Genomic DNA, 21,605 nt, shown 5'->3' on the forward strand with positions numbered 1-21,605 from the left:
CCCTAACATTAACACATTTCTTACTATTTACTACAGTTACTGTTCAAAGCCATCGTGTGAAAAAATTGAAACACACAAGTTTTTAAAGCCTCCATGCTGTGCAGAACCTCACAGAAACTGCCTAAGGCTTCATGACACCCCAATGCTTCCCTAAACACTCAACAGAACAATTCTGCCTAGAGAGCAAACTATGAGCAGACTGTGCTAGCCTCAGCTCTTCAGCGCAAGAAGCCATAGGCCTGCTATCCTTTGAGTAAAGAAAGAAAGAGTTCAGGGTGCAGATATCATCGCAGCACATGCAATGCTATGCAATAGCGTGAGAACATCTCTGATGTGATAGCAAGGCCTGGTTATAGAAATAACCTGTTTTTGATTTAGGACGGAGGTTAGTTTTAGCTGGCAGTTTCCTCATCATTTCGAGAAATGTACATGTAGGCCCCCTAGTCTGGCCTCAGCACCACCCCATTCCCCATGGCCCTTCCTCGCTGTCCTGGATCACCAGTCCGCAGTCACTGCTGGGTACACCAGCGCCTGTTATCTCTCCTCTTTGGCCTGGCACAGAACATCACCTCTCTCAGTAATCAGCCCACAAATGTACACATCAATAAAATCAGTGGCCTTTCACATTCATTCATACACACGTGCGTGCAGATACAGCAACGTGGAGCAGGAAGTGGAATGAGAGAACGGCTGTGGCTGCTCGAGATGAGATATTAAGGAGCTGCTCGTTAGGTACAGAGATAGCCAGCCCTCAGCCTGGCTAAGAAAGCAACCGTCACCCTACAGGCACCAGCACCAATCCCCCACGGTACACTGCATGGTATCACAGTGACCTGAAGGCCATATCTACTCACCCCACAGAGACAGTTTGTGGTTTTTGGGTCTGTACAATGGCAAATTGTATATAAAAATAAAATGATGACACTGCTGAGCTGTAACTCTAGAGGATGTGCATATCAAGTGAAGTATGTAGTTGCTGTTGGCTCTCAACATCAGGATCAACGTGCCAATACCTCCATGAAGTTACAAAATATAAATATGAATTAAATCAGATCAACTGCTTACAAAATTGATCAGATATATAAACCCACTTTCATTGTGAAGAGGAAAGAAAGAACCATTGACCTCAGTAAATGCAAAAGACCACAGTATACAACACTAGAGTATAATAAAGTTTAAAATTCTGAAGAAAAACTGACAAAGAAATCAAGAATGCTGTCCAGTTAAGGAAAGTGAAGGAAAGACTATATTAGCAAGACCTTGGAGAATTTAGCACAAAATACAAACCACAGAGAAGCCTCAAGAACAGAAAGGCTAGGTTACCACCTGCTGAAAATGTCAAAGTCTGTAGAGCTGTGCGAACAAAGTGCTTATGAAGTTCTAAGTTCTAATCTGTCTGTTGACTTAAGTATTCAACAGATATTCTCTGATCTTTCATTAAAATGTAATGCACTCTTAAAGAGTAGCAAATCTAGATAACCTAGCTCAGTCTTTCCAGCTCTGGTACTAATATTACTCAGTTTACAGCTATTTAACCTGCACGACACGGGTTTAAAATGGGTGCGTCAGTGTAGAAAATACATTGGCCATTTAGATAAACCATTAACAATATAAAGCGGTACAGCTTGCAGTGTCAGGTCTTCCAGGAGCAGGAATGAGCATACTAAATTTACTGGTAACTTAAATGATGCCATGAATTGGGAGTAACTGTAGTGTACTGCAGTAAAAGATGTGGAGGAAATCAAAACTTCATTAAATTACATAACATTTCCAGGTAGAAATATTTAGATATTTTACATTAAAGTAAGAGGTACGCAAAGCTACCTACAAGAAAAGAGCACACTTTTTGTTATAATATACACTGTTATTTATTGTTTTGATTTGTAAAACATTAGACAAACATTACATCAAATCAAAAGACATGAATTTACAATAATGCTGAAGGAAGAAGGGAATGGCAACTTTAAAAATAACTGCTGAATTTTATTAATTTACCAACAGACTGACTTCCTGGTGAGAAGGCATACAAATGTTAACCTGCTTACATAGATACCTTCTTCATGACAGTGAATTTTACATTACCTAATCACTCAGGCACAGTGGAGAGCTCTTCAACATCATTTAGGACAGGTTACTGTCTTGAATAATTTGTATATATGCTGTCCCTGTGGTGGCCCAGAGAAGAAATAGGACACAAAGAGAGAGTATTTTCCCCTTTTAAAAGTGAGTGTCTTCAAGCATACTTGCTTTATAGCGACCTGATCAGAGGCACTGACACTTTGGCAACTCCATGTGAATATGTGTATTGAGTAGATACTCCTGTTTCTATGGCCATTATGTTAATATGTGGATGTTTTTAAGTTTAAAAGTCCTATATGTTCTTTTGCAGTACACCAGATCAAACTGTTGAAGCAATATCACCATTTAAAGGGGAAATGAGCAAGACTCAGAGGTGATTAAGTTAATTTATGTAAATGTTTTTGAGGAGCAGCAAAATCCAACCAAGCAGTCAGAATTCAGAAGGGGAGGGGCCTGAGGGGGGCCAACCAATCCCAGCAGCTACTGAACACTGTCAGTCACAGGAGTGACCACACCTACAAGAGCTTTCAGCTTTCTCGTGTGTGTGTGTGTGTGTGTGTGTGTGTGTGTGTGTGTGTGTGTCCTTCTTTGTGTTTGTATGTGCGTGTGTGCAGATGATGTGCTTGGAGAGAAAGCTAAAGATAAAAAAACACTGTATGCAAAGATAACAAATAAAGAGCCATTATGTTAAGGCGATTTTGTTGCGCTGTGTGAATTCATAAATTCTGAGGTACTGAGTCATCCATGTCAGCCACTGCATTATAATAAATACAAACATGAATCATAAAAAAATACAAAATTAAATGTGTCTGTAGCCCAGTGAGGTAGTTTGTTATGGTTACATTTTGGACTCAAAAAAAAAGAGAGAGAGTAATTGTATATATTACACAGGATAGGGTGTTGAATATCCTATGCCAATAGAACACCATTAGAGCTTCACATAGGAACCTGCTTACTCTCTTCACTCCAGCCAAACACAACACTGTGATTGGACTCAAAGAGAGAGAGAGAGAGAGAGAGAGAGAGAGAGAGAGAGAGAGAGACCAACATCAATATCATCCTCGTTTCCATCATCACCATCATCATCATCATCAACATCAGCTTTGTAGTTGTCATGTTTGTTTTTATGTCACATGTAGATCCTGGTATATCCAGCATCACAGAACCAGAGACCAAAGACAACATATACTGTAAATGATAAAATCATCATCATGAAGTCCTATGATTCCTTAAAATCAACAAAGTTTGACTGAAAAGTATAGTCATTTGTCCAGTTTGAAATCTGATGAAAATATAAATTCAACATATAAATGAGCAGCGTTAGATGAAGAGAACAGGAAAGAGAGAAAGAAATTATGAGTTTTCCTTAACCTGTGTTATGTTGGGTTGTGGGGCTAGGGGTTACCATAAAAGTCCTCTTGTCCTCCATCACTGCATATCTACAAATACACACATGGACTCACACACAGATGCGTGCACAAACACGCACATGCCCACACCTACACAAACTATCTGCCATTCTGTGCCATATTGAATCTACCAAAAATAGGGTGCACCTAGCAGTGCAGTTGTGCAGAGAAACACTGCACCACAGATTTGGGGTTGAATTCCTAATCGTGTGAGGTATCGTGCAGAAGGGTGCACAGTACTGCCCTCAGGTGCATGGAGGTGCTTGCCCTCACTGTGCTGGCAGCGTGGGACAACACGGTGCCAGACGTCATGTCTCTGTGAGGAGACACCTGCAGGGCTTACCCTTCCCAGACTGGGGCTGACAGAGCAGAGAGACCTCATGTGGGACCTGTAAAGTTGAACGGCTATATGGGGGAAAATAAACAAAGACTAAAAAAGATGAAAATAACATTCATAGATACATGTGAATCAAAATCTCAATAACAACAAATTTTAAGTGCCATGACTAAGTTATTTTATGCAAATAACTGTATTGGGAAATCATCCCCCACATATTCACTACCAACCCAGACCGAGACATTCCAGGCCCAGAAAGAAATATGAATATACATATAGTGTAGATAAGTGCTTTACAGTTCTGCTGTACTACAAACACACATTCAAAATGCCTGCACTACTGAATTATCTTCAGTCTCCAGGTAGTTATGTTTTCCTTTCGGGCTGAGCGATCATCCCTACTGAAACGCCACGCCTACTTCCCAAAAGCAGCACTCCACCAGCTTGAACGATAAATCACACAAGAACATTCTGTGTTCTACCCTGAGCCTACAACAAGCAGCTTTGGCCTGTTACCCCGCCCCTGCACACCGCCCCTGCACACCCCTTCCACCGAATGCTCCCCCAGAAGCTCCGGCATGGCGAGTCCCACCGAATTGGGAGGCTGGACGCTACACGAGTCCGCGAGGTGGTCACGAGGTGTCTGCGAGCAGTACACACAGACAGATGAAGAGGACAGTAGCCCAGACATAAGGCGTTCGTGTTCTGCATAGATGACCGCATGGGGACAGTTGAAAACCGCAGCCTTATGCATGAGCATTACTTACAAACATTTAGTATTTTTCTGGATGTATTATACCTCCAAACACGTTTGAGCATTTTGTGGTGGCTTGGAGCCTTATGCAGTGCCATGTAATTATGACCTTACCTACCAGACTAAGCAAACTTACAATATGATTAAAAAGAGTATACACATGAACTCATAAGCAGTTATGGTAATGTATTCTACATAAGAGATAGTGCCCCAGAAATGCATCAAAGAAAATGCTAACAATACGAGTCATACTACATATGAACAAATCGCTTCAGTTTCCAATCACTAGAAGTAACACATGATCAGCCTTTAGAGAGCACTAGAGCAGCAAATCTATGAGAGACTGCACAAGAGTGACAATGTGCAGAGAATGTCCTCAACTCCCTGCTCGCTTAAAAATGTAGCCTCATGGCTTCACACGAAGTCTGGCCACTGAAGGGACACAAAGGACTGCAAGACCCATAAACCCCTGACTTTTTCAACATTTTTAAAAAGAATCATGGGAGATCTGCACTTCAAGGCTATTTCCCAAAACATTTAAACACCATGTACATGTTAGTTCATCTAGGGCCTTTAGGAGAAAGCAAACTAAATAACTATTGGGAAGTGAAAGAACAACTATGAGAAAATCTATACCTAATGAGCTTACATAATGTAAGTTGACTATATATTAGCTTTTAAAAGCTTAACAATTCACTGTACCTACAACAGTGCTAAAAAAGGAAAGTATAGTTATACCTCAAAGCCCCATTTGCAATTTCAGCCCAGAGGTTACATGGCAATCAGCTTATGGTTTCAGAGTATATATGTGCATTTGTATAGCCACCATTCAATCCAGTCAGCATTATAGAGCATGCCTGTCCTGCAGTTAGTTATAGACAGCTTTCAGGGAAATTTGTTTCTATATACAGATCTCATATCAGAAGTAAAGAGTATACGTATAAAGTTTAAGAATATGGAGTTAAAGAATACAGTTATATTTACACATTAGCTTAGCGATTAATGCTTTTGAAAGCACTGGCCACTCCACATAGACCTAAGATATTCACTCAGTAACTACAAGGTGCATATCAGAAGAGGAACTGACAGGCATCTATTTAGCAGCCAACTAGAGCTCTGGGGAGAAGGTCTGAGGGAGTAGCCCTGCTGTGTGATTGGTTCAGTGGCTAGGATCACAGTGCTCTGTGATTGGTTCAGTGGCTAGGATCATGGTGCTTTGTGGAGCCAAGGTAGAGTTGTGTGCTAGCATTAGCCCTGGGGACCATGTGCATTTAAAGGCAGGAGGTGAAACGAGAGAATCAGCAGTAGTGGACAGCACTTTGGGGATCAAGCAGAGCTTTAAAATAGGTCTGTCACATATGTACATAGACAGACAGACAGACAGACAGACAGACAGACAGACACACGCATGCACGCACACACCGAAGAGGTACACACAGTGTAGTACTGTTGGCTAGTGTTTATGGAATAAAATACCTGGTAATGTGCACCACGGCATGTGGTGGAGCTGCATTATTATCTGAATATTGTGATAAACACTCATATACCTTCTACCACCTCATAAACCAATGCATCTGATAGAAGCACACAATGTTTCCCTTTCACTCAAACAGACATGCACACATCACTCCCGAGTCCTTACATTCACTCCTTTGCCACCAAGACTCGTCGGGTCACGCTCTTTGACCTCCCCCGACGATCTATGTGGGCCTGGGATCAGCTAGGTGACCTGGCTGCCGAACACCTCGAGCACGAGGGGCGTGAGCTGCATGCTGTGCTCTGGCTGGAAAGAGAGTGAGCGGTACTGCTTGGAGTGCTCCTCGTTGAGGCTGCGCAGGTCAGCCAGCTTTTGGATCATTCTGGCGTAGAGCAGGCGTCCGCCAGGCCGGTGCACGCGGATGTACGCCTGCAGCACTTCCGACAATCGGTCCTGGAGGACCTCCACTCGTGCATGGTCCTGCACACCAGGGCGATCTGAAGCCAACGGCAGGTGTGAACACACACACACGCACACACACACACACACACACACATACACACGCGCGCACGCGCACACACACACACAAACAAACACACACGCACGCACACTCATAGGCACATACACACACAGGCACATACACACACAGGCACATCCACATACACACAGGCACATCCACACACAGGCACATCCACATACACACAGGCACATCCACACACGTGCACAGACACGTACACACACGCGCACAGGCACATATACACACACAAGAAAACACACGCGATCAGTTAACGCAGCAACAGCCTGCGACGGCTGGGTGCCTGCACTATCTACCACTACATCAACAATGCATCTACAAATGATAGAAGGATTTAAAAGGATTTTTTCTCACACACACACACACACACACACACACAGAGGAGAGACGTACCAGGGGACAGCAGGCAGATGGCCATGAGTAGCACATGCTCTGCCTCATGTAGATTCAGTTTCTTTAGGCCCACCTGAAACTTAACCAGAGGCTCCAGCAGCTCCAGAGTGTGTCCAGCTACATACGCACGCATGCGCGTACACACACACACACACACACACACACACACACACACACACACACACACACACACACACACGTTGATTTAATCGGGCTTATGGCATACTGTGGCGTAGATGTTCTTTGTGCGGGTATTTGTGCGGGACGTATGTATGTTTAACTCACTTGAGATATGTCTGCTGTGAAGCTGTTGAGTGCTGAGTATTTGGTGAAATGCTCAAGGCTGAATTACTTATTGTAGGAGCCAAATATCCACACCATGTTGCATGTGTTTACGGACCTTTAGTGACGTCATTAATGCAGTACTTGAACTCCGGTCCTCCACAGCTCCAGCTCATGTCCTCCAGGTTGAAAGACTGATTGGACCTCAGCATGATTACTTCAATTGCACTGGACTTCAGCAGAGCGATCTGGTCTTCTGCAGTTAGATCTCTGTGATACACGTACACACACACGCACCCATCCAGCCACCCATGCACGCACACAAATACACACATCCACCAACCACCCCACATGCGCGCGCACACACACACACACACACACACACACACACACACTGCTCCTTGTATAATTTTGCACAGTATATCCTTTGGTATGGTCTATATTATACTCTTCAAGACAGTTACAGTAAGTGTAGTCTCCCCACCTCTCTCTCTGTCTCTCTCTCTCTCTCACCTTCTTCCTCTCTCTCTCTCTCTTGCTACCATGACAACATGAGTTTCATAATGATTGTGCAAGGACATGTTAACACAGGAAAACACAAAAATAAATGCTACACAGCCCATTTTTAGAGGGGCTATATTTTCCTGTTCAAAAAGGAAATGAAATTAATCAGGGTAGCAAAAACATTTTTTCTGCATGTTATCTGGTGCTTTGTCTTTGTGCTTTTTAATGCAAACAAGTTGTCTTTGAAACTTCTACTTAAGCACATTATACTAAAATGTGGTAAGTCATGCCAAACCACTCTGGACTGGTTCTAATTAGTCAGTATGCTTTCACACTGCAGGATCCCCAGACTGGCTAGATATAGGCCATAATATCACTCCATGGTCCTGGTCGATCGCTTCATTCTACCCTGATGTTCTTAAAAGTTCACAGTACCGAAATATGTGTTGTATGAAAAGTCAAACATCAGTTATAGCATAGCATTATGTCTGTTGGGTTTTAATGGGAAAACGTTAACAAATAAAATACAAACACACTTTCAAATTGCATATGTATGTACACACACACACACACACACACACACACACACACACACACACACACACACACACACACACACACACACACACACAGAGCTGTACCTAAACCCGGGAATCATCTTGGCAAAGCCGATAACCTTCTGGATGCTGTAACTGACCAGGTCCGCCAGGTGAGGCAGCATGGAGAGGCGTGAGCTGTCGCCCTCCTGGGACTCAGGACTAGAACTGTGCTCCTGGTACATCATCAGCAGGTTACTCAGATTCATCTTACTGTCGCCTGATTCTGCAGACAGAGAGAGAGCGAGCGAGCAACAGAGAGTTTATTTAAGGAAGTTATCCTACCTAATTAAGCAACAGAGACCATCACACAAAGGGTGATGCATGTGGGTGTGAATGTGTGTGTGTGTGTTTGTTGAAGTGATATACTTGTGAGAAAATGTTCAGTACAAACAGCTTCTTGCTGGCTCACTTTACACTGCATGCATTATTTTAAAGAGCCTACTGTTACGTTACACTCCCAACAAAAATAAATAAACGCTTAAAATAATTACCCAGGCATAAGTTCCCAACAGGGGAAGGATGTGGAGCTAGCACTGGTAAAAGAAACTTCTCACAGTTGCCACTAGCTGGCAATGGTGTCCTTCCTGGTATTCTGGGTGTATCCAGCTGTACATAGCCAGCTGTACATACCCAGCTGTTGTCTGAATCTGCATGTAGGTCACATGAACTAGCAAGATTCTGCTTTTTATGTGTCAACTTAGTGAGGTGTCAACTTAGTGTAGTGAATTATGAATCAGTGCTCAGCAAAAATAAAATATGCTGCCTTGTTCAAATTAACCCTGTACTAAAGACACATACATGTACCGCAAGACATTTCCACTGTGAGACTACTGTGTGTGCATACACATGAATGTGTTTTTGTGCATGTGAGTGTGTTTTACCAGGAGAGTGACTGAAGGAGTCAGAGGAAGCATCTGATAGTGAATGGAGAGAAGCAGCTCGACTGGCACTGCGTGTCACAGGGCCATTTCTCACAGGAGGCTGCAGCACACGCACACACACGCACACGCATGCACGCACACGCACGCACGCATGAGCAAAGCTTCCTGAGCAACAACAGGTACAAGCAAAGTGATAAGGAATGGAGAATTACTCGGAATCTTGTAAAATCGGAGTAGGATTCATCATAGGTTTTGTGGTGTGCCTCCACCAGTGTGGCGATGACCTCACGCTGCTCCTCAGTGAGGCGTGGCTTCCGTGCCTCCCTCTGTGCCTCCTCCTCCTTTCTCCTCTGGATCAGATCCTTCTTCCTCTGCACCTCCTCATCAGTCAGGATAACTAACAGGGATATCCCATAATTATCAATTGCAAAAGACCATGGAAAGGTAAAAAAGGGAAAACGAGACATCACAGTGAAGCAGAACACCAACCAAGCCAAGATTCTGTAGTTTGTGGAGAGGCTGCACTGTTGCAAGGTGCGAAACGCATGTAATTACTCACACTCCTTCATCATGCCAATGTCCAGACAGCGTTTCAGCCTACAGGCCTGGCAGTGCCGGCGGTTGTCTTTAGTGATGGTGCAGTTCCCGCTAAATGGGCATGTGAAACTGGCCTTGCGCTTCATACTGCGTCTGGCACACAGTTAAATTCACATTTTAGCACCAGCAATTTGACATGTTTGCAGTATCATGTAATGAGGGCTTAAACTACATTTGTGTGTGTGTGTGCGCGTGTACCGAAAGAAGCCCTTGCAGCCCTCACAGGTCATGGCATTAAAGTGGAAACCAGTGGCTTTGTCTCCACACACGCCACAGATTCGTGGAACATTCCGATCAAATTCATCAGGCCCCTGCGTGGAAGTACTTACAGAGGACTCCATCACTACAGAGGAGAAGAGAAATAGAAAGAAAGAGCGAGAGTGAGAGAGAGGGAGAGGGAGAGAGACTTCATTATGTAGTGGGTTTACTGATTTACAGACTGAGGGGGAGGAGCTGATAGAGGAATTGACTGTACGTAACAGGTAACGCAGCTGGAAATCTCCCTGTTCTTTAACATTGACCAATATCAACACAATCACAAATCATAACTGACAAGCTTTAGCACAATGTTGAATAATTAAGAGTACTTTAATAGAGCTGTAAATCATCTGAACAGCGACACAGTCACGGGTACAACAGTCTACAAACTGAGAAAACATCCGATGCAAAGGAAAGATCCTTGGAGAAAACAGCGCTGATGGATATGCACATGGGAAATGAACATCCAGAGCCAAGGTGGAATATTGACGAGCTTCACTTTGAAAAAGAAGAAGGGTAATCCAAGACAGAAAGCATGTTTCATTGATCAAAGTGAAATTTAGGAGCATGGTACTTGGATTTTCATTATTAGTTTATTATATTTATAGAGGGTGCTCAAATTCAATCTGCCAATTCTGCAGTCGTTATTTCATGGTAACAACTCAGTGCTGTTTGTTATCTGTTCACTGAAGTACCTGGGCTGAGCAGCTCATCAGCATGATCAGTGTTGGATATAAACATCACCGGGTGACGAGCACGAGTCAGCCCATCATACCATTGAAATCACACTGAAGTACAGAGCTATAATAATCTACCCTAATGATCAATACTCATACCATGATAAATCTATATTGACACCACTGACACAATAGTATGATCATCTGCACTTGTGTATGCAGTTCTCTGGCAGCCTTAGAAGCACATTTTTGCTCTATTGCAGTGTATAGCGCCACTCAGCAAGCAAACAAGAGCAACGATTACCTGCTGCAGTTGTGCTGAGACACAGCAAAGCTGTCTGGGGATCCCAGAGAGCTGGGATGGGAAACACTGATCTACATGATACCGTGATAATCATGTTTTAGGCCATTCCACAAGTGAGCAGAACACCCAGAGTGACAGGCCTGGTGTTCTGCAGGCCGAGGGATATGTGGTTGTCTGCCGCAGACCTGCTGTTCTAAGGGGGGGTAGGGGGTTGTGGTAGAATTGCACCACCCTTGCCTGAGCGTTCAGAGAGCCATTTACAATCCGCAAACAGGAATGGCGCAGCCTAAACAAACACACTGCAGCGTGACCAGTGACGTCACCGAATTCCAGGTTCTGAGGAAATTCCAACTCTCATGGGGGTCGCGGGAAAGGTGGGGTTTTCAAATAACCGCAGTATGTCTTCCGGTGCATGTGCTGAGAGGCCCATAGTAGTCCTTTTACTGTGCCCTTATAGAAATGCTACTGCAGATTTCCCTACATGCACACACACAGTTGCCTTGTATGATGTGCAAAAGGGCCTGAAAACTGTAACCACATGCATGCATGTACACACAGACAAAAAACACATGCACGAACATGCATATATGCACACACAAACATAAGCATCAATCAGCATGATCAGAGCAGAAGTAAAGTCATTTGGCTTGATTACTGGTTCCTAACAGACTGACCCACACTTTCAGCAGCCTGTGGGGAACCTCTTAAATAATTAACCAACCTATTATGGCCAAAGGTGCAATACACACACTAACACAAAGCTTTTGCTTGACATTAATAATAAAGCACAAAATAATTTAACTTATATCCCCCACCCAATATCTGCCAATAGCATTGTTAATATTCCAGATCTCTTAGGTTTATGCACAAACACATGATGAAAACTACAAAATCTACAAAGAAATCTTCCTAAACATCACAGAAAATAAGATTTATGTTCTATCTTTGGTACTGATACTGTAGAAGATTTGTCTAATATGATCACAAGAAATGCAATATGGAATTTTGTGCATATCATGCAACTACAGGAAGAACGTGTTCCACTATATGTCTACAGGCACACTGAAGACAGAGCCTGTTCAAACCTGTTTACAGTCACATGAAGTTCAGCTGGCAGTATCAACAACAAAAACAACAACAGCAATGACTCCATCATTCAGACATACATTAGCACATCTGATTAGTTTACTGCTAGTTTACTATGTTCCACTTACACCACTGATATTTCAGATTATCTACAAACACGTGGAAGACATTTCAGCTTGTGATAGCTTGACGCACTACTACACTAAATATGGCATAATCAGCATTCATTAAGATAGTACGGAGTTAACCACATAGCTGCCTGTGCCGTGAAAACAGGCAGAGCCTCATTCAGCACTTTGACCCCAATCCGAGTGACGCGGCTTATAGTGTCATCACTTCCACGATCAGGCCCTTGCTTATAGTTTCACATATATCACACCCTGAAATTCTTTTTCTGTGTTGTAGTTGGGAAACAGAGGGGAAAAAAAAAGAAAAAAAAAGACACCAGTATTTTGCTGTTTTGTGTCTCTGTCACTGTGATGGACACTTTGTAGCACACTCTAGCTCTAACACCATTTCTCTATTCACCCTTGGTTTATTAGAAAAGGCGATAAAGTGAGCTATACAAAGGAGACCAGATTGAAATTGAGAAAAACAATGTGAAAGGTCAAGGCTTTGGTAGTCATTTGGTGTGTAAGAGTAGATTCCTAACATAAATGTAGCTAACAATGGCTATAGTCCGCATCAGAATATCGCAATAATAAACCACAATAGGCTGTCATTAAGACTGACATTTACCATGGTGTGTCAAACAGTGGAAAACAACAAACAAAAAAAACGCCAAAGCACTTAACAATTCAAACCTTAATGAATGGGCTATCGTACACGAAGTGGTAAGATGTATGCAGATAAAGTAACAGAATCTCTGACAGAGGAAACATAACACACATGTGCAGACACACGTGACAGAGGAAAGATCAGACACACGTGCAGCTCGACATATTAATTTTAAATTTACTTCACTGTCACTCATTCAAGACCTTAAACAGTATTAGGTTCGAGTTATTGACAAACTAAACCTTCTTTTCATTGTACTGTGTGCCTGGGCATATATAGCTCTTACAAACAACAGGACACTGGTGGAGAGTAGGAGCGGTTTCCTCAATGTACACACCTGTGAGGACCTCTTTACACTTAAGACTTTTCTGGAAGACAAGACAGCCTCTGTATCATCACCAACAGCTGAAGAAGCTCCACATCTCCTCAGCTCTCCAGAAGCCCTTTCATGCCATCACTTTAGAAGGTATCTTCACTAAGAACATCACCTCTCGGTAGGGTAACTGCTGTGCAGAGAGTAGTGAGGGTTGCCAAATGAATACTCAGGTCAGCACTGCCCAGCATGCACGCCATCTACACCAGGAGGGAGATGACCGAAGACGTCAAAGTGTCCCACACACACCAACAATGGTCGCTTTCAGTGGGTGTGATCTGGAAAGCATCTCCATAACCACCTGGCCAGGACCAAGAGGCTAAAGAGGAGCTTTTTCCCCTTAAACCATCAGATCCTAGAACTGGTGATCTCACTCTTCAGCTCCTCTGTAAATGACACTATATACACACCCACACCAGACTCCTGGCACATCCGCATATACACAGGATGTTTAAGTGTGCATACATATGTACATTTATACACATTTCATATTTGTTTTTTTGTATGCTCTTGTTTTGTCTTACACACCCCTTACCCTGTATCTCACCATTGTTAAATTTATTGTTTTGCTACACAGTCTTCAGAGCTGCATTTCAATTCACTGCACCTTTTTATCTGCTATGAACATAACAAATATTTGAACTGAACTTAAGTGGAATGAACAATAAACCTTTACCCAATAGAACCCTTTTATTGTGCCCATATTTTTAAAGACTTCCTATAAATATTAATTTCTGTTTAAAATCAATGCGTGTAATCCTTCAGTGTTGAATCTAAAAGATGAGAAAACTGTTTTGAGGGCTAAACGGCTACAAGCAGAAACACTGACAGATTTACAGCTGGAGGAATGACAGACACATACTTGCAGACACATGCACTTAAAAACACTTCTACAAATGATCAGAAGACTTCAGGAGTGATCAGAAGATCCATAAAGCACTACAATCAGAAGGAGATACGGAGACAGACGAGGAGAAGCACATTGCCCTGCACCATTCCTTCACAGTACAACAGTCACTTGATCGCCTCCAATTCCAGATCCACTGCTCAGCACACCAAAGCGATGTTTGTATGTGTCTAATACTCAGAGCCAGTTGGGTCAGTTCGGCTCCAGAACACATAAAATTTCGCTGTCCTTAAACGAACCCTGCAACTAAGACATAGCCAGACACACACATATGCACTTATACACTAGAAGTTTCCCTCTTTCTCTCTCTCCTCCCTCCATCCCTATAACACACACAAAAACACAGCAATTCCACAAATTTAGGTCTAGGCTAGGCAACACTCTGGAAGAATATTTTCCAGTAAACGTCTTGATTTTTCCTAGAACAGCATTGGCAAAATAAGCTTATATTACAAACATGGAACAAATCTCTAGCATCAGAGACATCTGTCTGAACACCTCATGACAGGGTGATCAGGCAAGTGATGTAACTCCCTCTGCCTTTAATTCAGGGTATCTATTTGTTATTAACACAAGTAAACTGCGATTTGGTAAAGATTTATAAAATGTGTGTGAATTATTGACTTGCATTTAATGTCAATGTTTTGAAAACCAAGGACCATTCATTGTTGTTTCATTCCTTGTGAACCCAGTCACTGAAAAACAAAAGTATACATAGTCTAGACTCACATTCTATGTATAGTCTATCGTCAATGGATAACCACATGACTTACCATTAAATAATGAATTTTGGACTTTAATTTTAAAATTTTAAACATTTAAATGCTCCTCTCTATTAAGTGACAGCATTTATTTAAAATGTACCTGAACTGTCCAAAATGTACCTGTGGAATAGTCTCACCTGAGTTTCTTACAATGACCTCAATGTACAAGCACCTAATCTAGCAGTAATATTTAAAAGCAAGGCTCACTAAGTTACATGTATCTCACTTTGAACTGACAAGAGCCAAAGGTCTGCTCTTCACCACATACGTAGCTCACTTATACCTTCAACTAGGAGTCTCTCAATAACTTCAGTACACATTCACACTGTGCAATACAGGAGCACTAGCACACATTACAAGAAAGGGTGAATGACTCCTCCTTCCATTTTCCTCCCTTTCCCCTCCTTCCGTATGGGGGTCCCTCAATCCCGTGTCCAATCCCAGTGGTCTGCACGCAAGCACACACACACACACACATCCACGCAGGCGGCTTCCCCTTCGATGGGCCTCTGTGCAGGGCTGCAGTCAAGGCCTCACAGCTTCTTTCTAGAGTTACAGAAACTGCACACAGACACACAAATTCCAGCCCTTAAAATGCACATGACTACAACAGCAATGAAAACATGCGATCAAACTCCACGTTCCAAGACAAGACAAGACCTTCATCAGCAAAACATGTCAACAAATTCAAATTTAATCACCATAGTTAGGTTTCATACTGAAAAGGGGAAGTTAGGGTGATATGAGCACACCCAAGCTGCACGTGGGGCCTAAACTGTGTCTTCAGCCTGTCAGAGCTAGAAATCAGAGAAACTAAAAATCCAGCTTTGCTAACTCATTGTGAGGGGACACTAGAACTGAAAGGCACGATATCATAAAAAGAAGGAAAGAGACAGAAAGGTGTGTGTGTGTGTGTGTGTGTGTGTGTGTGTGTGTGTGTGTGTGTGTGTGTGTGTGTGTGTGCGAGAGAGAATGAGAGAGAAAGATGTGAATCCAAAATATCATAACTAATTCTGACAAATGATTGGCTCATATTATGCACCTTCACAACAAATGAGCAAATCACAGTCCCGTACTACAATAGAGCAGTGGTCAGAAGTCAACCACTGCTGGTTTCTCTCTCACGCTCACTCTCTCAATCACTCTCTCTCTCTCTCACACACACACACAACTTTATCTGAGCATTACAAATGTTTTCAGTCAACACAACAACAGCTACAGAGCTTGACAACTCACAAGAGAATCATCACTGACCTAATACAGCAACATGTGCTTGTGTGGCCAGGCACATAGGATCTAATTCTCCCACTGTTTAAGTCAATGTTAAAAACTGTTTAACATCCACAGAGCAAGCTCAAAGAGGATGTTCCAGTCCCATAGACATGTTAAACAAACTATGTATGCTAAACAGCAGAACAACTAAAACATCTGTACCACAGTGTTCAATACAGCATTTTACAAGAAAACACTGCAATAAGCTAACTGATACAAAGAAACAGTTTCACTTAATTACAAATGTATTAAATGTCAATAACTGCAAAAGACGAAATGAAAATCTTAAAAAAACAGCAGCAAAGGGACGTTGTGTATTCCAACAAGTTTAGAATAATCTCGTCATTATTACTGTCCATGATAGATTCGTAGATTTATAAGATAGGATAATGTGCACGTCTATTTTTGAGAAGATTTGAATAGCTCTTATTTTGGCGAGCTTCAGAGTCGAAAAGGAAAGTAAGTACAGCACGAGCCTTTACACTACTCATTCATTCGCCAGTGAGTTTACGAAAAGATTGTTTTTTTAATTACTGCAGAAATTATTGCTTTACTCGTATTAATACAGAAATGCATTTGTTGATACATATTACAGATCAAAAACTAATATCTAAAGTTTGTAGCAGGAAGGGAAGTTTGCAGTTTAAAGTGTCTATATGATGTCGCACTTGCAAATGGCTGCAACGAGGCGACTGTGAGGATGTAACGTTAATGTTAACAGAACATAATTAAAATAATATAAATATATTTACCAGAGCTTTCTGCATGCCTTTAAACTAATTATTTTTCTTCGTAATTAATTTTCCGTCGGGAGTGTTTCTTCTTGAGGCGTAACCAAGTTTTCCGAGTTGCCTAAACCATTTCAGTCTATACTAACACGTAACCTACAATCAGTGCATTGTGACAATTTAAAGTTAGATATAAAACAAAAAATATTATATGCAGAAATAAAGACGAAATCGTTATGTTACATTTAACAGTCTATCTAACACATTTAGCTAGCTAGCCAGGTCTCGTATGCCAAGTTCGCAGTCACTTGCGCAGGTTACCTAACATTAGCGAACAAACGCGAGCAGCTTTTATGTTGAGTTGCCTGGGCTGATACATAATTGTTCGCTTGACTTTGATCACAATCACAGTATAGTAAACTGGTTGATCCATACCTGCCTATAACTTTCCGATCAAGTGCGCAGTGACTTTCGTTTGCTCCTGTTGCCCTTAACTTGTAAATCTTTTTTTGTGCCGTGAAGTTGGCGCCAGCTCACATGCTAGCAACGCCAAGGAACGGAGAAAACACGCCCACCGTCTCAGCAGCGAAACCCGCAGAGGGTCGCCTCGCAGCGCGTCAAGCAGCACCGTAACACCGCACACGGGAACGTTCGGAAATGGGTAGCTAGCTAAAGTGATGCTAACGTGTTATTGTTGCAGGCTACGGAGCTTTGCCACACATCCCATTCAGATTTGTTGCATATATGTTGATATATCGCGCTCACAGACCAAACGATGATCCTATAAAGGTTCCTTTCAGCGCAGGCAATGATATCCCGTCATGGCTTTCCGGAGGCAAAACAAACTTTGAACCCACGTTAGTTAGGACTGCAACAATGTTGAACTTAGACCTAAATAAATGGTGCTCGCTGGAATTACGCCCCGCCTAAGCTCTACCCTGCACGGCCTCCAATAAAAACGCCCCGCTGTAAGCGTACGTCCGCCGTTTTGGTTAATGTGACATCCACTGCCACGCGCGCACTGCTTGGTAGGGATCGACGCTTGTAACGCGCGTGGGGACAACTCCCACATTCCATCTACACACACATACGCACGCACGCACTCGAGGGGTGTGTCATGACGTCACAAGACAAAGAGGTAAACAACTGAGTACACGTGAGCGACGGCGAAAACGACATCATTTTTATGGTTAAATCATAAGCATAAGCGACACTATGCAGTTCAGCACCATAAAGGATGACTAGCGCAATGGCTGAGCTGATATTTTGCTCTATGACTTTATAATAAGTCCAATAAATAAAGGACATGTACAGTAGACGTATAGTTGCTGGATGTTTTGAATGGTGATGTGGGTCATTGCGCAGAAGGGTTTATATTTCATTTGGGTGTGTCTGAGCCTGAGCTATAATGCAGTCGTAGTCGTATGCATGCATTGGAAGGACTAAATTGCCTTTGTGGGTTTGTGTGTGTGTGTGTGTGTGTGTGTGTGTGTGTGTGTGTGTGTGTGTGTGTGTGTGTGCGTGTGTGTGTGTGTGTGTGTGTGTGTGTGTGTGTAAGTGAGACAGCGGGAAAGAAAGAGAGAAAGAGAGCACTCATGTGACAGCGTGATTGTCAGTTTCATGGGGGAAATCCAGCCCTGTGGCACCTAGGAGATGGGGGAAGGTGTTCATGTGTGCAAGCGTGTATGCATGTATCTTTGTGTACTGTATATGTGTGTGATAGGGTTATGCCAAGGGCAGAGCTGCTAATCTGGTGTGAGTGACAGACAATGAGGGGACAGGAAAAAATAGCTGATGTGGAGGAATCTACAGTGCCAAGAAAGATGGTACAATTTGTAGTGTGTGTGTGTGTGTGTGTGTGTATGTTGGGGATGGGGGCTGATGCCCTTCTTCTTACAGTGTTTTTCATTTCAATATGTAGCAAATACAGGAATGCCTTCTTTAGACTTATCAAAGTATTTGACTTGGATATGTTTATATCTTTGACAACACAGATGAAAGTGCATCTGTTTCAACCTTCTCTGTCTAACAGTGACACACAACCATTCTTCTCCAGGTCACAACCCTGTTCTGTCTGCCATTCTTTAATAATGTGGTCACCATTGCTCTGACAGTGAGGAGATAAAGGGCCAATGTGTCATTTTGTCTCAAGGTTCAGTAACATATTAATTTGTTTTGCTGTTTTGTTGTATTGTACCAATGTTCCATATGTGTTGGTTCATAATTTAAAGAGTTGGGATTTATCAAGTAGATGTGGTGTGCACTCAAAGGGCATTAAATGAAAACTGATTACTGAGCTCTAACATCAGATGGCATGAAGAACCCATTTCTGTCTCTAGGACAGCTTTAAGTCTTTCCTTCTCTTGATGGAGATGGTGTTTCAAATTAAAATATTCTGTTTTATTTCAGAAAATCACATAGCACATGTGTACAATTAAACAAGATGACATGGGAAGTAGAGACCTGTCATTCACATATTGCCCTGACAGTTCATTCCAAAGGTATTCTCACTTTATGTTGAGTGAATGCTTTAATTGTTGATATTGCACTGAACTCAAAATATAGAATCAAATGTATCATTAAAATATTAATTTTGTGCCACTAAGCTGCTTGGAACTAGGAACAATGCCCTGCACTGAATTACAGTGCCAGTTTTAATACAACAAAAAGACACATTTTGGTTTTATGTGGTCTGGGGCAAATCATTATTACAATTTCAAGTAAAAGTATTTAATTAATTTACTTCTTTTTAGTCAAGAAGACAAGTCAGTCTTAAAAAGTTATTTTTGTGTGACTTTGTTTTAGTAGGATGGTGAATTAAAAATGGTGTGAAAGGTTGAAAAGCCTTCCAGGATGTTATTGTGGAGTCCTACAGTTATCTTGCATGTTTCTGTTTTGCTCTATTTATTTCTTAGTAATTTCCATTATTTCCATGCCAAACTCTGAAAAACACCTTCATAAACATAAATTGGAACTGTTAGTAAGTTCATAAACATAAATTGGAACTGATCTCCTACTGTCATTTTAAGATCCTAACCCTTCTTATTCATAATCACAACATAGAGCTAAGTAGACAAGCTGTAATTGGCTTTCTGCATAGGTGCAAACCTTTGTACTGTTCATAATCTACCGCATACTGTCACTTACATTTGTGTACCTTATCAATTTTACTGGGTTGCTGTGTCATGTATAAATGCTCAGATTTAGCCTACAACCTGTGTTACAATAAACCGTGTTGTATGCTACGTGTATTTATGCCCTCAAGAAACGTTATTCAATTAGCCTACACTATAAATCTTTACATGGATGGGATGACAAAGTATTTCTTAACTCTTGAAATGAGACGGTAAAATTAGACCGTACACCATTCTGTGTGTGCAAACTTAAACAACTACATGCGATTCTTTATGAACTGGTAATCCTTCCTCTCTGAAGATGGCAATTTAAACATCGCAGTAACTGTTTTTAAAATTATTTACATATAATTTAGCTTTCTCAATTTAAAAGGCAACGTAATATTTTAAATAAGTGTATACTTATTTAAGTTACTTTCCCAGAACAACGGATGTAACTTTCAGTATCCACGCTATCCCGTAAAGTCCGCGAAATGCACATTTTGAGTGGCAAAGCAGACAAGCGAGACAGATATCCGATGCTGTAGCTATTTAGAAAAAAAGAAAATGCGAACTAGTTTTTTGAGTAGGTCTTGCCACAGCATGCCTTTTGCTAGCTAGCTATCTTAAAATTCTACCCTAACCCTTTTAGTCTGTATGCTAACCTAGCTAGCTATCATAATACGAGGGTTTATATAAAAGTATACATTTAGTTATCAAGATGTTTATTTGAACTACTGCAGAATACCGTGCTAATGTATATTAAAATGTTAGAATACTATGTTTAGCTAAAAACGACAAAATGCATTATTAGTATAGCAGAAAATGGCTCTTGCCGGACTGTGAAGTCGGAAATGGATGACAATGTTAGCTAGCTTGCTAGGTTTACCTAACGTTAGTCTGTTGACATTGCTCATTACAATGAAGCTATCCCAGCGTTCACGGAAGCTGGTATATACGATTGACGGCGGTTTCTCGTCAAGTTAAGCCATATACAAGCCATTTAAATGAGATGTTTTGTGCAATACAATTACAAAATAGTGTTTGATAACATTCGCTAGGTGTACGCATGGTCCCATGGTGTAATGGTTAGCACTCTGGACTTTGAATCCAGCGATCCGAGTTCAAATCTCGGTGGGACCTCGTCCTTTTGAGGAATGACCTTTGAAAGGAATAATGACACGATACCCCATTAATTTAGAAGTATGGTGTGTTGCATGCTGTATCTTAATCCGCCAAAAGGACACATATAGCTCATGACAAAGCATACAACCTATTAGGCAATTTATTGTGTATAAAACCTGCTTTGAAATCTGAGTAACTTTTTTTCTTTATTTTATTTTTTACATCGCTTGATTTACTCATATACTTTACATTGTGATAAGCTTTATAAAAGGTCAGTCCACCTTGTGTTCAGAATTATTAGGAGTGACAAACATTTTGTAACTCAGGTTCATATAGATTTTACAGGTTAAAGTGCAATAGAAATCATCTAGGCC

General features: G+C 41.7%; 1 protein-coding gene and 1 non-coding gene across 5 annotated transcripts; one reads left to right on the forward strand and one right to left on the reverse strand.

Moving 5' to 3' along the window:
• Positions 1 to 2,310: 2,310 nt before the first annotated feature.
• Positions 2,311 to 18,033, reverse strand: vdrb (vitamin D receptor b). Of its 4 annotated transcripts, none has more exons than XM_027005581.2 (10): positions 17,429 to 18,033; positions 17,018 to 17,132; positions 10,046 to 10,190; positions 9,810 to 9,940; positions 9,463 to 9,647; positions 9,251 to 9,350; positions 8,412 to 8,592; positions 7,385 to 7,536; positions 6,985 to 7,101; positions 2,311 to 6,553 (listed from the first exon to the last, which is right to left on the reverse strand). In XM_027005581.2, the coding sequence occupies exons 3-10, from the start codon at positions 10,186 to 10,188 to the stop codon at positions 6,300 to 6,302; spliced, it is 1,263 nt and encodes a 420-aa protein (XP_026861382.1). In that variant the 5' UTR covers positions 10,189 to 10,190; positions 17,018 to 17,132; positions 17,429 to 18,033; the 3' UTR covers positions 2,311 to 6,299. The 4 variants fall into 4 exon arrangements, with proteins under 4 accessions (XP_026861382.1, XP_026861381.1, XP_026861384.1 ...); XM_027005580.2 differs by having other exon boundaries at positions 17,018 to 17,149; XM_027005583.2 differs by lacking the exon at positions 17,018 to 17,132 and having other exon boundaries at positions 17,759 to 18,033.
• A 3,144-nt stretch (positions 18,034 to 21,177) lies between these two features.
• Positions 21,178 to 21,249, forward strand: trnaq-uug. Its single transcript has one exon. It is a non-coding gene; the product is annotated as a tRNA-Gln (tRNA).
• The last annotated feature ends 356 nt before the right edge of the window (positions 21,250 to 21,605 follow it).

The sequence above is a fragment of the Electrophorus electricus genome, chromosome 3, assembly GCF_013358815.1.
Source record: "Electrophorus electricus isolate fEleEle1 chromosome 3, fEleEle1.pri, whole genome shotgun sequence".
NCBI classification, from domain to species: domain Eukaryota; kingdom Metazoa; phylum Chordata; class Actinopteri; order Gymnotiformes; family Gymnotidae; genus Electrophorus; species Electrophorus electricus.